At 51.3% G+C, this 15,261-nt stretch overlaps 2 protein-coding genes and 1 long non-coding RNA gene across 7 annotated transcripts in view; all 3 read right to left on the bottom strand.

Moving 5' to 3' along the window:
* Positions 1-15,261, bottom strand: part of LOC311582051 (H-2 class II histocompatibility antigen, E-D beta chain-like) — a 185,637-nt gene that overhangs the window by 76,301 nt on the left and 94,075 nt on the right. The gene's annotated exons all lie outside the window — the stretch shown is intronic.
* The window catches only part of TSBP1 (testis expressed basic protein 1), a 42,856-nt gene that overhangs the window by 4,744 nt on the left and 22,851 nt on the right, over positions 1-15,261 (bottom strand). For 3 of the 5 annotated variants that reach the window (XM_084751834.1, XM_084751835.1, XM_084751832.1), the window contains 8 exons: positions 13,495-13,518; positions 12,918-12,932; positions 11,897-11,920; positions 10,843-10,872; positions 10,403-10,426; positions 9,853-9,873; positions 7,151-7,171; positions 5,889-5,903 (listed from right to left, as the gene is read on the bottom strand). In XM_084751834.1, the coding sequence (XP_084607960.1) occupies positions 5,889-5,903; positions 7,151-7,171; positions 9,853-9,873; positions 10,403-10,426; positions 10,843-10,872; positions 11,897-11,920; positions 12,918-12,932; positions 13,495-13,518 (174 nt within the window). Of the gene's footprint in view, positions 1-5,888; positions 5,904-7,146; positions 7,172-9,852; positions 9,874-10,402; positions 10,427-10,842; positions 10,873-11,896; positions 11,921-12,917; positions 12,933-13,494; positions 13,519-15,261 lie in introns of all 5 variants that reach the window. The other 2 variants (XM_084751836.1, XM_084751833.1) reach the window with 2 other exon arrangements.
* On the bottom strand, positions 2,890-3,990 carry LOC311580351. Its single transcript, XR_014773438.1, has 3 exons — positions 3,703-3,990; positions 3,040-3,078; positions 2,890-2,918 (listed from the first exon to the last, which is right to left on the bottom strand). It is a non-coding gene; the product is annotated as an uncharacterized lncRNA (long non-coding RNA).

Consider the following 15,261-nt stretch of genomic DNA (forward strand, 5'->3'; position numbering starts at 1 on the left):
TAAGCTCATTTGGAATCATGCCGCTAAGCTTTGGTCATAGCTTTTATTTTTGACAACTTCTGGGGGTTGAATGAGAATTCTAAAGGTGATTTGGGAAGAGCTTGCGGCAGAAGAAATACTCTAGGTATTTTAGGATAATAGCAGAGCTAAGAGAATAACTATTTTAGAAGATTACTAGTTGTGTGTGTGTGCGCGTGTGCATATGTATGTATACGTGTGCGTGCATGTGCGTGCGTGTGCATGCGCGTGTGTGCACGTGCATGTGTGTGTGTATACGTGTGTGTGCTTGCATATGTGTGTGGTGGCCTGGGCCTTCTGAAAACTTTCCACCATTTAGTTCTTGGGGACTGAACTTGGGTTGTCAGGCTCGGCGGTAAACTCCTTTATCCCGGAGCCGTCCCGCTGTCTGCGTGTGTTCTAGTCTTTACCTTTCATTGTGTCCTCCAAGGTTCCCACTGCTTAGTTTAGTCTGAATTGTCTTTAAAGTTCCCTTCCCTTCCCTTCCCTTCCCTTCCCTTCCCTTCCCTTCTCTTCCTTCCCTCTCCTTCCTTTCCTTTCCTTTCCTTTTCTTTTGTAGTAAACTCATGCCATGATTGAGGAAAACTCAAGAATCCTACAACTTCATAAAAACTGTGGGCTGCTAGAAGCCCAGCGTGGGGACTGGTCCTCAGCTAGGAGTGTGTTTTCAGTAGAGAACCGTTTCATTCAAGGGCTAGAGGTTATGAGCATTTAGGGGAAGAGTTGAAACACAACCATTTGATAAAAATGCTGACTGTACTCGGCTAGGGAGGCTATGGAAAGCTGCTGAGCCGGGGACCAATTTAAGAGAGAACGCCACCCAGGCTGGGGTCATAGCGCCCCCTGGTGTCCTAAACATCTAATGTGGACAGACAAGGAGTTTATCATTTGATTTAAAAACAAAAACAAAAAAACAAACCAATTCTCTCCCAACCACAAGGTGCTTGTGGGAACTCATGACCACCCAGAGTGCACTGACCACCTCTGGCACCAGCAACCTGGTGTGTAAGAGATGGTGGTGTTGGCACAGACCAATGCCAACTGCACGCTAGTGGGTGGGGGCTGCCACCTTGGCCTGACTGTCACATGAAAACCCAAGACCGTGCAGGGAGAGAAATGAGGACGGAGTAGGACAGAAACAGACATTTCTTAGGAAACTGCAGAGACAGATTCTGCATTTAGTGGTGAATGATTTGCCTTGAAACTCCTCCTCCTAGAGTTACGGTAAAGGAGGCCCTGGGCACACGTATTTAGGGTCACTCCTTAGAGCGTGTTTGTGCAATTGGGTTTATGTGGATCCTAAATCCTAACATACCTTGTCGTGCATGGCACATGGTTTGTTTTTCTAAAGGGCTAGTGACAGATGAAACCCTTTTCAAAAGTGCCGGCACTAATTATCCTTAAGGTTCCCTTGGCCTTAAGTGGACACCGCCACGCGGGGCCTAACGCGCCTCTGAGGTCTTCCTTCTGTGCGCCCGCCGCTGCCTGCCTCGTCCCTGCATCGCAGTGAACTCCTCAGTGCCTAGGGGTTCTAGACAGCAGAGGAGGGCAGGGGGCTGGAAAACGCATAGCTAAGGATCTTTACCTGTGGGAAAGGTTCTAACCAACACTGACATGTGGAAATAGAGGAGGAGGCAACTTACCAAAAGGCATGGGAGCAACTGGCAGGATGACATGAAACAAAAACACATTAGCAGAACATTTGAAGTGAGGCTACAGGCTCTTTCCTTTTTCTTTCTCCCCCACCTCCGTACCCCTCAAGAACTAAGCATTGTGCTTCTGCCGACACCAGACCTCCCCAGGAAGCTGCCTGTGGTAAGAGGCCTGGGCAGCATCTAGAGGAAGGGGCTGCTCTAGGGTGACTGGCTGCCCTGTGTAGGGTCCCTTTCCCCATCCAGTAGGAGGGTTACTGCAGAGCAGCCAGCCATGCCCTGCTGGCTGTACTCAGTCTGTGTGCCCTGCACCGCTCCTGGCTGTCCCTGCTGGGGTGTACCGTCCTCCCCGCACCGCTCCTGGCTGTCCCTGCTGGGGTGTACCAGCCTCCCTGCACCGCTCCTGGCTGTCCCTGCTGGGGTGTACCGTCCTCCCTGCACCGCTCCTGGCTGTCTCTGCTGGGGTGTACCGTCCTCCCTGCACCGCTCCTGGCTGTCCCTGCTGGGGTGTACCGTCCTCCCTGCACCGCTCCTGGCTGTCCCTGCTGGGGTGTACCGTCCTCCCCGCACCGCTCCTGGCTGTCTCTGCTGGGGTGTACCGTCCTCCCCGCACCGCTCCTGGCTGTCCCTGCTGGGGTGTACCGTCCTCCCCGCACCGCTCCTGGCTGTCCCTGCTGGGGTGTACCGTCCTCCCCGCACCGCTCCTGGCTGTCTCTGCTGGGGTGTACCGTCCTCCCCGCACCGCTCCTGGCTGTCTCTGCTGGGGTGTACCGTCCTCCCTGCACCGCTCCTGGCTGTCTCTGCTGGGGTGTACCGTCCTCCCCGCACCGCTCCTGGCTGTCTCTGCTGGGGTGTACCGTCCTCCCCGCACCGCTCCTGGCTGTCTCTGCTGGGGTGTACCGTCCTCCCTGCACCGCTCCTGGCTGTCCCTGCTGGGGTGTACCGTCCTCCCTGCACCGCTCCTGGCTGTCCCTGCTGGGGTGTACCGTCCTCCCTGCACCGCTCCTGGCTGTCTCTGCTGGGGTGTACCGTCCTCCCCGCACCGCTCCTGGCTGTCTCTGCTGGGGTGTACCGTCCTCCCTGCACCGCTCCTGGCTGTCTCTGCTGGGGTGTACCGTCCTCCCTGCACCGCTCCTGGCTGTCTCTGCTGGGGTGTACCGTCCTCCCTGCACCGCTCCTGGCTGTCCCTGCTGGGGTGTACCGTCCTCCCTGCACCGCTCCTGGCTGTCTCTGCTGGGGTGTACCGTCCTCCCTGCACCGTTCCTGGCTGTCCCTGCTGGGGTGTACCGTCCTCCCTGCACCGCTCCTGGCTGTCTCTGCTGGGGTGTACCTCCCTGCACCGCTCCTGGCTGTCTCTGCTGGGGTGTACCTCCCTGCACCGCTCCTGGCTGTCTCTGCTGGGGTGTACCTCCCTGCACCACTCCTGGCTGTCTCTGCTGGGGTGTACCTCCCTGCACCGCTCCTGGCTGTCTCTGTTGGGGTGTACCTCCCTGCACCGCTCCTGGCTGTCTCTGCTGGGGTGTACCTCCCTGCACCGCTCTTGGCTGTCTCTGTTGGGGTGTACCTCCCTGCACCACTCCTGGCTGTCTCTGCTGGGGTGTACCTCCCTGCACCGCTCCTGGCTGTCTCTGCTGGGGTGTACCTCCCTGCACCGCTCCTGGCTGTCTCTGCTGGGGTGTACCTCCCTGCACCGCTCTTGGCTGTCTCTGCTGGGGTGTACCTCCCTGCACCGCTCCTGGCTGTCTCTGCTGGGGTGTACCTCCCTGCACCGCTCCTGGCTGTCTCTGTTGGGGTGTACCTCCCTGCACCGCTCCTGGCTGTCTCTGCTGGGGTGTACCTCCCTGCACCGCTCCTGGCTGTCTCTGTTGGGGTGTACCTCCCTGCACCGCTCCTGGCTGTCTCTGCTGGGGTGTACCTCCCTGCACCGCTCTTGTCTGTCTCTGTTGGGGTGTACCTCCCTGCACCGCTCCTGGCTGTCTCTGCTGGGGTGTACCTCCCTGCACTGCTCTTGGCTGTCTCTGCTGGGGTGTACCATCCTCAAAGTTTTTCTTCTTCAAGCATGGGACGTTTTATTCCTTATGAAAAGCTGCTGTTGGGCTGGAGAGATGGCTTAATGGTTAATAGCACTGGCTGCTCTTCCAGAGGTCCCATTCTCAGCATCCACATGGGCGCTCACAATCATTTGCACCTCCAATTTCAGGAGATCTGACACCCTCACATAGACATACATGCAGGCAAAATACCAATGCACACAAGGCATAAATACCTAATTAATTTACAAAAGAAGCTGTAAGAGAAAAGTTGTTTGGGCCATATTCCACCCCCCAATCTTTCTATCAAGGGTTTGTCTTTCTACTGAGTGACTGATAACAGATTTCGCAGTGGGAGATAGGGGACGGGGTACTCACAAACAGAAGCTTCACACCGAGCAGAGATGCTCTCATTTTGGGAGCCCTGATTCTACCAGACTGATGAAAAGAAAGCGCACTTACAGGGAGGTACAGCTACATGGGCTAAAATCCAATACAGACAGTTAGTGCGGGCTGACACCTGCAACAGTAGACGTCTAATGGTAACGTCCTTCCAGACAGGCGCTCTGGGCTGAGGAGAGACCCCTCCCAGCCCTTCGCCACCACTGCTCCGAGTCTACTGTTTCTCCCGCAGTGACGAGTCGTTTTGGAAGGATGGAAAAGAGGTGAATCACCTCCCCTTTGTTAGCCAAGTTTCTCTGGAAAAGGAAACACTGCAGAAGCTAGACAAACTCCACTTCTCCGGCTTTTGCCCCCAATTTTGTTACCTGAACTTTGAGGCCTTTTCTTACTTCCTGCCATCTCTTGCATCTATGTAGCATGAAATGAAAATGCATTCTTCGTGTCGTCAGGTCAGGAGAGCTCACACAACTCTAAGTAAGTTCTGTTTGTCGGTTTCATTGCATTTAGTCAAAGGGGGCAGGCAGGACTTGGTGAGTTGCCGGGGCGCTCTGAGGCGAATGACTGAGGTCAGATGGGCCGGGGAGCCTGCCTGGCAGCGGCAGGTGACCTGCGTGACGTCTCACAGGAGTCTTGTTTATTTAGCTCTGAGTGCTTGAGTGTCATGATGTGCATGTGGGGTCAGAGGGCAACTTGGAGTCAGGTCTCGTCATCTGTTGCTCTGTGAGTCTCCCTAAGAAGGTAAAACCAGCTTGTCCCTAGCAAGGCATTTACTTACCAGGACAATACAGCCGCACTGAGGTTTCCCCTAGTCATTGTGCCCCATGCTTTAAACATCAGGGCATTCTGGTACTTGGGGGGCCCTTAGTGAACCCTAACATGGACACAGACAAGCCTGCACCAATCAGATGCCGTGCTTATGAAAGAGGAACTTTCTTAGAATTGCAGCAGTGTTCACGATCCTCAACAGCCCTGTTCAGTGAGGGGAGGGATACACTTTCAAGTCCCCTAGATGTCTTTGCTAGTGGCCAGACACAGGAGCAGGAACTGCTTTCCTCCTCTCTCTCAACCTCTTTGGACGTGAACAGTGTCAGAGATGCTTAGATGCACGAGCGAACTCTTGGACAGTTGAGCCTTTTTCTATCTTAGCCCCTGCTGAGCCTCCCTGTCTGACCCCCTGTTTGTTTTTAATAAATGAGTGCACTCAGTTGACTTAACTTTGCTAATCCAAGTTAAATCCCAATTACCTATAAACTCTGACAAGAAAAGCAGCAGGCAACAGTGCCCCTCCCCCAATAGGTGACAACTTGTGAAAGTGTTCAACACAGCAGAAGCGTTTTCCCAGCGTGCTGTGGTACACAGACAGCAGCTTCCAACAAAGCATCACGGATTACAGAAGGAACCACAGAGAGCATCTGAATTTGCTAAACAAAGACAGGGTGCTGTGCAGCGACAGGCGAGTGCTAACTAGTTTGATGTGGTGACAATACGTCATATACACACACAAGCAGCTATACACAGTAGACCGTCAGGATGACCATAAGTGCGCTATTGCAAATAAGCTATAAACAAGACAGGTCGATCTACGATAAAGGAGCACTGCCTGACTTTGAGTCACCTTCCGGAGGCCCATTGTCTGTCCCGTCATCTGTAGGGTATGCACTTGCTAAAACATTTACCAGTGACTCTGAACGGAGCTGTTCAACGTAAAATGAGAGAGACCAGAAGTTCAGAAAGACAGCGCGTGCAGGGACTAAGCCTGGAAGAGGGAAGCAGACACAATACTTACCTGCGGCTTGTCTCACTGTGAAAAAGAAAGCAGGCAAACGCATGAGCACCAGGTTCTGGGTGAAGAACGCAGCTATTTCTTGTCTGCAGCAAGTTCTAGGGAAAGGGCTGCGAGGGGCTGCCACGTTCTCCTCAGAACCCAGAGGGTTTGGTGGCATCTCTCCTAGAGAGAGGCGTGCCATGGGGGATGGGAACGATCCTTCTCTCCCCACAAGTCTGGAAATTCACTGTTAAGTATTTTTGGTCCTTTTCTTATCCTTCTTTCTATTTATCCCTTTGGAAAGATTGTGTTCAATTTTGATCATTTTATTCTGGCTTAGTTCATTCATTCTTTCTTTCTTTCTGTTTGTTTTTCAAGACAGGGTCTCTCTCTGTGTAGCTTTGGCTGTCCTGGACTCATTTTGTAGACCAGGCTTGCCTCGAACTCACAGTGATGGCTTAGTTGGTTTTTTTGTTTTTGTTTTTTACTTCGTGTATTTTATTGACAGTCTGTATTTTTCAGTCTACAGCATGCCATCGTACATAGGGAAAAAGCTTCCTAAAAGATAGCTACTAATAATCAAACCAGAAGCCGGGCATGCTGGCCTTTAATCCCAGCACTCTGAAGGCAGAGGCAGGTGGATCGCTGTGAGTTTGAGGCCAGCCTGGTCTACAAAGCAAGTCCAGGATGGCCAAGGCTACACAGAGAAACCTTGTCTCAGAAAAAGAAAAAAAAAAAAAAAGAAAGAAAACAAAAAACAAACAAGCAAAAAACCCAAACACAATAATCAAACCAGATTTAATGAGGCTTAGTAGTTTTTAAGTTCATTTTAGAAAATACTTTTTTCTCCATAAACATAAATATTTCATGGAGGGTGGCCACACTTGCCAGCATCTGGCTTGAGAGTCAGCTAAGGAGGCCTAGTATGAGTAGCCGTGATAGAACACGGTACTCCATGCTTCCCTCCTGTGTGTGCTGCCTGTAACAACTCAGTGCATGAAACACATATGCGTAAGTACAAGGCTCACATCTTGGCATGAGGTAAGTGCCTAATAGCACCACACCAGGCACCAGGCAGGCCCAATGCTCACCTCCAAATGGCTACAGAGAGCTGAGGATGGAGCTGGGGACAGCGGCAGGGAAACCAGAAACAGGGCAGTGTGGGATTCTGAAAGGCTACTAAACCATAGAAACAGTGGGTCTCGGTACATTCACAGTACAGGTGCTGGGGCTCGACCACAGAAAGTTATTGACAGCACAATTGTGGAAAACACGAGACTTACCTATTATAGGTGTTCCAGGTGCTGATTTAATGAAAAAGATAAAGACAAGTTAGTATAGGCTTTTTATGAAACAGAAATGTTTGTTCGCGAGGGTGACTTCTGGATGAGTGCTAGGAGGGGGAAGTTTGGCAGCAGCCGTGCAAGGAAGGGCACAAGGCTAGTGAAAGGCTGGTGATGGGGCCACATTCTTCTCCCATCTGGTCTCCGGCTGGTGTCCCAGGCTGTGAGGGTTGAGCGACCTCCTTGATCCTTCTCTGTCATTTGGTGCTCACTTGTGGGCATCAGAGGACAGTGTGCGGGAGCTGATTCTCTCTGCCATGTGTGCCCTGGGGATGGGACTCAGATCGTCAGGACTGGCAGCAAGAGCCTTCACCTGCTGAGTCCCCTTGTTGAGTGTGAGTGTGACTGTGCAGACGCTGGAAATTCTCCTGAGACTGCCCATGGGTAGATGTGAGTCTGAGCTTGTACTGTCTCGGCATTGTTGTGGGAAGACACCTCTGTTTCTTGTGAATCCAAGGCTGCAAGGCTTTTTGAGGCAGCAGCTTTGCAGCATTCGGCAACTGCACTTTTGACTAGAAAGGGCTTCATTTCTGGCCTGCCACTCTTACGAGTTAGGTGAGTGTATCCGGTAATTTAAAAAACGCCTCACTGTGTATGTGGACTTCTAAGCTTCATATATTTTTAAAATTTTTCTATGAGTCATCTTTAAAAGAACTTTGTATGTGTAAATGTCATTCAATACTGTAGTTTTGGGCTATCCCCCAGTCATATACATTTAGAAACATGCTTAATACATTTAAATTATTATTAGCAATTTCATAATCCTTGTGTTAGCACACACACACACACACACACACACACACACACACACACACACGTGTGCGCGCAAGGTTTTTCTTCGGCATTTACATCTTGATGTGGTATTCAGAGGTTCTGCATAGATCTAGTTTTGTTTTATTTTGTTTTTGAGGGGTGGCTGATGGGTGGGTGATTAAGGTCTTGCTCAGGCTAGATTTAACTTTACATCTTCCTGCCTTAGCCCCCCCCCCCCCCATAACACCTCACCCCGCCTCGTCTTGGTTTTTAAGACAGAGTTTGTCTGTGTAGATCTGGCTGACCTGGAACTCACTCTAAAGACGATTTATTCTTAAACTAAATTGTACATAAAGGTGGTGTCTGTGATCCCAGCCTGAGAGCCCGAGGTGGGGAAAGGAAGTGGTAGCGCACACCTTTAACCCTAGCACTTGAGAGGCAGAGGCAGGAGCATCTCTGATTTTACGGCTTTTTAAAAATTATATGTCAGTGTGTGGACACTGCACCTGGTGCAGGTGCTCCTGGAGGCCAGAGGCATTGGATAACGTGGCGCTGGAGCTGCAGGTGTTTCTGAGCCACTGGATGTGGGTGCTGGGGAGCAATCTCTGGTCTGCTGCAGGAGCAGTACACACTCTTGTAAGTCAGGAGAGGCGCTCTCCAGCCCCACAGAGAGGATGTTTTGAGGAGGAAAGACCCATCCTGACCATGGATGGCACCTCCCATGGCTGGAGTCTTGGACTGAATAAAGAGGGACAGAGGAGAAAGTGTGCTGTCATTAGACCTCTGCTTAGGTCTGCAGGCACAATGTAACCAGCTGCCTCACACACCTGCTGGCTACCAGCTGTCTCACCACCTGCTGCCCTGCAGGCACAATGCAACCAGCTGCCTCAGCACCTGCTGCCCTGCAGGCACAATGTAACCAGCTGCCTCACCACCTGCTGGCTTGCCTTTCCTCACCCGGCTGGGCCACCCTCACACAGTCGCTGTGACTGACGAAGGCCCTGTGTTTCCAGCTCTCACACAAGGCCCTGTATTTCCAGCTCTGCCCTGATGGGGTGTTTATCTTGCAGTGAGAACGATCTAATCTGCCCAGATGGTGTGTTGTCATTCAGTGAGGACACTTAGCTGATCTGAGGACATGGGAGGTATATTTGGATGAGGATTCCAGAGAGGCACTAGCTCAGCCTATGACAAAAGTGACAATGCCAATCCATCAGACCAGCTTGTCGTTCTAACTGAAGTCACTAAAATCCAACTAGTGGGAACTACATGGGGTGTGCTTGGGTGGAACTGGAATACTCGGGAGTCTGTAGTCTTTCAGACAGCTCCAGATAGACACCATAGTTAAAAACTGGGACATTTGGGTCGGGTGTAGAAGCACACGCCTTTAATTCCAGCACTCGGGAGGCAGAGGCAGGTGGATCGATGTGAGTTCCAGGCCAGCCTGGTCTACAAACTGAGACTAGGACAGCCCAGGCTACACAGAGAAACCCTGTCTCAGGAAAAAAAAAACTGGGACATGTGAGCTGCTTTGGTAGCTCCAGACCTGCATTTTTTTTTTTGCACGAATAAGTACGTTGGGTGGAGCAGCCTCTTCAGACACTGTGAGGAGCCCTCAAGGGTACTGGAGGAGGTTATGGGATGGCCCTGAGTTCAGCACTCAACACCCACATTCAGCATTTGATCTGCTTTTAGCAGAATCTCAGGTACCTGAACATTTGAGTTATTAACAGAACAAGTTGAAGGCTAGGGTCTGGGAACCTGACAGCGCTTCTGAAGGGCGGAAGCCATGAAGGTGAGAAACAGGAACCTCTTTGTCCAGCGGTTAGAAGTGGAACCAACTAAGCCCTGACAACCCCCACAACCCAGCAGAAAAGCAAAGAACTTACCTCCACTTTTCTGTAAAATTACTGAGAGGGAGAGAAGGAGAGAAAGAGAAAGGCAGTTAGTTTTTAAGTAGAACCAACAGAGTTATCTTACTCTTCACTGGTGTCTGGCAGGGGACACTCAACTAAGAAGCCAGGCTGTGCTCCGAGCAGTGCTGCGTAGACTTGCAGTTCAGATTTAGATTAGAGATTAAGTAGTGATGAGGATGTCAGAGGCGGAGCCCATTAAAGGCCTTCTTGGTTATTGGACTTGAACAGGTCTGGGCTAAGACGCCCATGAGACAGATGGCTAGGGCTTTGCCTTTCTGTGCGCTCCCTGAGGAACGCCCCACACTTAACACCTGTATTCTCTCCTCTCACCCCCCCCTTTCCTTTCTCTCAAAAATTGTCTGCTTCTGCTATTTTGTAGTCACATTTTGTTTTTGTTTTTGACCAATGGTAGCTGGCTGCTTCTTTGTATCCTAGTCTGAAGTGACTGCAGTGCCAGGAAGCTGGGTGGGAAGGAAACAGGAGCAGGGGAGCCGCGGATCACCAAGTCAAGCACAGTACTTACTTATGGGTGGTGGAGTCGGTGGGCCTGGAAAGTGAGAACAGCTGTGAGAGGTTGGCGTGTAAGGTGCCTCTGCGAGGGGGCAGCTTAGGAGTGGGGAGCTCTAGGCTTGCATTAGGCCCTATGTCTATAATCTTGGGTAGATATTTGGCTTCATTTTCCTACTCACTTCATAGGGATTAATTAGTGGCACCACTATAGGAATTAAACACGACAATGAATTAAAAGCATGTTAGTTCTTACAGGAAGGGGCAGGGTGCACATCTGGCCAGGAGAGGAGCTTTTCTGCACAGGTCAAGTTAGATGGCAAAGGCAGGGTGAACGGGGTGGGGGAGGAGTGGGGTGCGAGCGGGTGTCACACATCTGGGGTGTCTGCACACAGGGTAGAAATGGGCAGGCCACACCTAGAGAACAAACTCAGCAGAAAACCAAGCAGAACTCACAGCTAGCCGTCTGGGATGACCGTGGGTGACCTGTGAGTCAAAGGAGGCTTGGCTGAGTGCTTCCCTCCCCCACCGCACGTCTCCCACCCTTTGGTCCTGCCTGGCCCCCTATGTGAGTCAGCAGACCTGAAGGGGCCCGCTGACATCATAGCTCCTGATACAGAAAGATAGTTAAAGCTGCATGTCCCCCTAAACCCAGAGCCCCTAGGACCGCCAAGGAAGGGAGATTGGGGCCTGAGCTGGGCTTACTGTTCAATCCTGTGGTTTAGAAGTACAGAGAATTGTCTGCTTTATTTTTCTGTATTCATTTTTCACTTGTACTTTTACATTTTAAATTTTATTTGGTGTGTGTGTGTCTGTGTATGTGTGTAGGATATGTGGTGTGTGCATGCATGTATGGTGAGTGTCTATGTGTATATCTGTGTTGTGTGTGTGGTTGCATGTGTGTAGTGTCTATATACATGTGTGGAGGTCAGAGGCTGGCTTCTGTAGTTGGCTCTCTACTTCTCCTTGTGGGGGTTTTGGAGCTCTGGTGTCAGGCGTGTGGGACAAGCACTTTTAACTGGAACTACCATATTTTAAATTGTTGAGAAACTTCTCCCTTGTATTTATTTAATGCCAGTCAATTCTTTGATTTTTTTTCTCATAAAATTATTTAAAAAGTAAGAAACTTATGGGTAATGTAAAAGCAGGTGCCAAGGAGACAGCAGCCTTTAAGCTATGAGGTCAGGGAAATTCTTAGATGTTATGGGAGAGGCAGACCTGGCGGGGAGGGGGGTGGGGGGGCGGGGCAGGGGAAGGCATCCTCGTGGTGTCTCACCCCTTTCTCTGCCATGGTTTCCTTTCCTGTAATGCATCTTTGCTGATAATTATGTGAAATGCTAGAACCTGGTATGTTTCCCTCTTCATATGTTTGTCTGTGAGTCAAGTTCAGACTTCACAGTACATTGCTAACGACCCAGGCAGGTATTGCTCCTGAGTTAAACCATGGCCAGATAAAGACAATCGGACCCCAGTGTGGGCGGCTGAGGGGAGGGGACGGGCGCACACTTACTCTTTGTGCGAGGCTGCACTTCACCTGAAAGGCAAGGAGAGGGAGGTTGATTGCTCTCCTACTTCCTTTACAGAGAGTTGCTCTGAGGCAGGTCACACTAGAGTCCAGGGCCACTGAGACCCTGGGGCCTCCTGTCTCCACTGCCCTAGACCTGGGGTCACATGTGCCACCACCACACCAGGCTCACACTTGTGTTTTGGTTCTTTCCCTCCCTCCCTCCTTCCCTCCCTCCCTCCCTCCCTCCCTCCCTCCCTCCCTCCCTCCCTCCCCACATTCGGGGCTGAGCCAGGGCCTCGCTGTGTAGGCTGGTGCTTTACCACTAAGCTGTGTTCCCAGCCCCTTCAATGCCCGCTCCTAGCCCCTTTCTTTCATATTTTTGCTTTTGAGATGAGGTCATGCTTGTTTGCTCGGGCTTGCCTTTCCTTAGTCTGTAGTCCAGCTAGGCCTGGAAGCAGGCCAGACTTTAGCTCTGCCTCCTAAGTAGCTTACAGAGCTGAGACACCGGCCTCATTTCAGTTTTCTTACTTTCTGGGAACTTCCCTGGTGACAGAAATATCACTAAGATAAAGGCATTTGAAAACTTCAGAGAACTAGTGACCACTTTGTGGAATTCTGGACAATGGAAAAGCAGATGGCTTATCAGGAAATGAGGATCTTCAGTTCCTTTGTGAGACCGCCAGGTCTGGCAGATAGTGTGGGACTCTCAGAAGGCACAGCAGGGACAAATGACAAGCTGGCCACTTGTGGAGATGGCCCTGCTGGAAGGCAGGAATATGTATCGACTTTCTTTCATCCATTTCTCCTCTCCATAGACGGTCCCAATTCGGAATCTACAGAACCAAGGGCAACATTTCCCTTCGAGGGAAGTCAAGGAACATTCTAGAAGCTTGCTAATAGCCCAGAGGAGTTAAGGAATTGGAGCTTTAGACCCTGGGTCCTGACATGGACATTAGCTCAAGGTCTTTTTCAACGTCCCTGGAGACAGTTGGGTTCTGTCAGGAAAGGAGGCAGCCAGACTTACGGGTTGACTCCACAGCTGGAAAACAAAGGCAGAAGTTAGTGCGAGGAGCCTGGTTGAGGGGGCCCTCTCCTCTGTCTGTGGGGGCACGGGGAGCCTGGTGAGGGAGCCCTCTCCGCTGATGCCTGTGAGGCTGCTAACCTATGCAAGCCATGACTGACTCACGTGCTTGTTGACACGTCTCTATAAACTTTGGACGTTTCCTCTAATTGTGTGTGTGTGTGTGTGTGTGTGTGTGTGTGTATATGTGTGTGTGTGTGTGTGTGTATGTGTGTGTGTATGTGTGTGTGTATGTGTATGTGTGTGTGTGTGTGTGTGTGTGTGTGTGTGTGTGTGTGTGTGTGTGGTGGTGGTGGTGGAGGACAAGATCTCATGTAGCCCAGACTGGCACTGGTGAGCAAGAACCCCCGATTATCTCCTCCAGCTCTCCAGTACTAGGGTTACAGTGTGGCACCGTGCTCATCCCTCCCCCGCCCCCCTACCCGGGACAGACACCAAGTAGGTGGTGGAAAAGTGAAGGAGACAGGGTCGGGGTGGAGCAAGCCTGAGAGTCCTGACTTACTAACAGTATGCGACTTACTGGTGCAGATGCCTGTAGGTTCATCTGGGGGAAGAGCAAAAAAGAAGCGGTCAGTCTGCGTACGTGCGTACGTGCGTGCGTGCGTGCGTGCGTGCGTGCGTGTGTAGGGCTAAAGCTAAACAGTTTAAACCACAGGCGTGACAATACAGAAGTAAAGCGGCGCAGGGCGCTCAGCCCTCGTCCGCCCAGGGCAGTGTCTGTGCTTTTGCTGGCCCGGGCAGGAGCGGGATAACATCAGCGAGACTTCACTCAGCCTCTTTTCATCCAGTATGGAAAGTTCTTGAAACAGCTCTCGAGGAGTCATAACGTTGTGACCTATGCACTCCGGTCATCTGCAGTTTCTTCCAACCCTCTTTCCCTACCTGAGCCATCTGAAAGCTGATCTTCCCCACTACCTTTTGTTTGGCTTGCTAAAGCCACTGATTTCTGTAAATTCTTTTCGTTTTAACTAGCTTGCTTTTAACCGCCCTCTTCCACCCACCACTCTCGGGACAGCTAGAAGAAACAAAACTGGCACTACAGTTCTCATGTGAACATTAATAGTATTTTAAGGGAGATAGGCAGTGGCCTAGGAGACTTCGGGCCACTAAGAAAAAGAATGATTTTTCTCTCTCTGAGGATTTCCAAGGCTGCAGGTGTGAGGCAGTTAAGAGCATGTGTCATCTCTCCCCTTAGGGCTTCTCTGGAAAGTTCTCTCTCCCCGTTTTCATTCTGTCTGCTTTATCTCTGGCATCTCTTGGTAGGCAGGCCCTCTCTCTGTGAACTGCAAAGCTCCTGAGCCATCTGCAAACTTCTGCCGTCTCTCCCTGATGCTGGAGAACATTGTTCTGGATACAGGACACATGTGGACATGTTTCAGCACACCATGATGTCTAGGAAAGATTTCCTTGCTCTTTTTCTTTCATTAAAAAAAAAAAGTAACTATTTTATATGTGTGGGTATATCCTTGTACTGTGTGTGTGCCTGGTGGCTGCAGAGACCCAAAGAGGGCACTGGATCCCCTGGAGCTGGGATTACATTTGTGAGCCTCCATGTGGGTGCTAGGAACAGAGCCTGGGTCCTCTGTAAGGGCAGCGATTGCTCTTAGCCGCTGACCCATCTCTGCAGGCCCCCTCTTAATACGTAACTCTAGAGAATTCTTAGCAGGTACAAAACAGGAAGCATAACGTGTTTAAACTATCACTCTATAGCAGCAAAAACCACCAAGAGGAGGAACACTGGAGCGGCAGGTGTCTGGGTTTCCTCCCTTTGCCTGCCTTCTTCCCCGCCCCCGCCTCCCCCCCCCCGCCTCCCCCCCCCGCCTCCCCCCCGCCTCCCCCCCACCTTCCCCCCCCCCCGCCTCCCCCCCGCCTCCCCCCCACCTTCTCCCCCCCCCCGCTTCCCCCCCACGTCCTGTCAGGCACGCATGCGCCATTTCCTTAGCCAACCCTGTCCTGTCAGGCACATATGCGCCATTTCCTTAGCCAACCCTGTCCTGTCAGGCACATATGCGCCATTTCCTTAGCCAACCCTGTCCTGTCAGGCACATATGCGCCATTTCCTTAGCCAACCCTGTCCTGTCAGGCACATATGCGCCATTTCCTTAGCCAACCCTGTCTTGTCAGGCACGCGTGCGCCATTTCCTTAGCCACCCCTCTTGACCATTTTGTTTGCTTTGGAAACCATCCCAGTGATTATTGGCATATCATTAAAACCATAAACTACAGTATGCTGTCTAATACCGATTTTAAGGCAGAGGGAGCCCTGCTTTCTAGACTATGACCAATC

The sequence above is a fragment of the Acomys minous genome (genome assembly GCF_964271855.1).
Source record: "Acomys minous genome assembly, chromosome: 13".
NCBI classification, from domain to species: Eukaryota; Metazoa; Chordata; class Mammalia; order Rodentia; family Muridae; genus Acomys; species Acomys minous.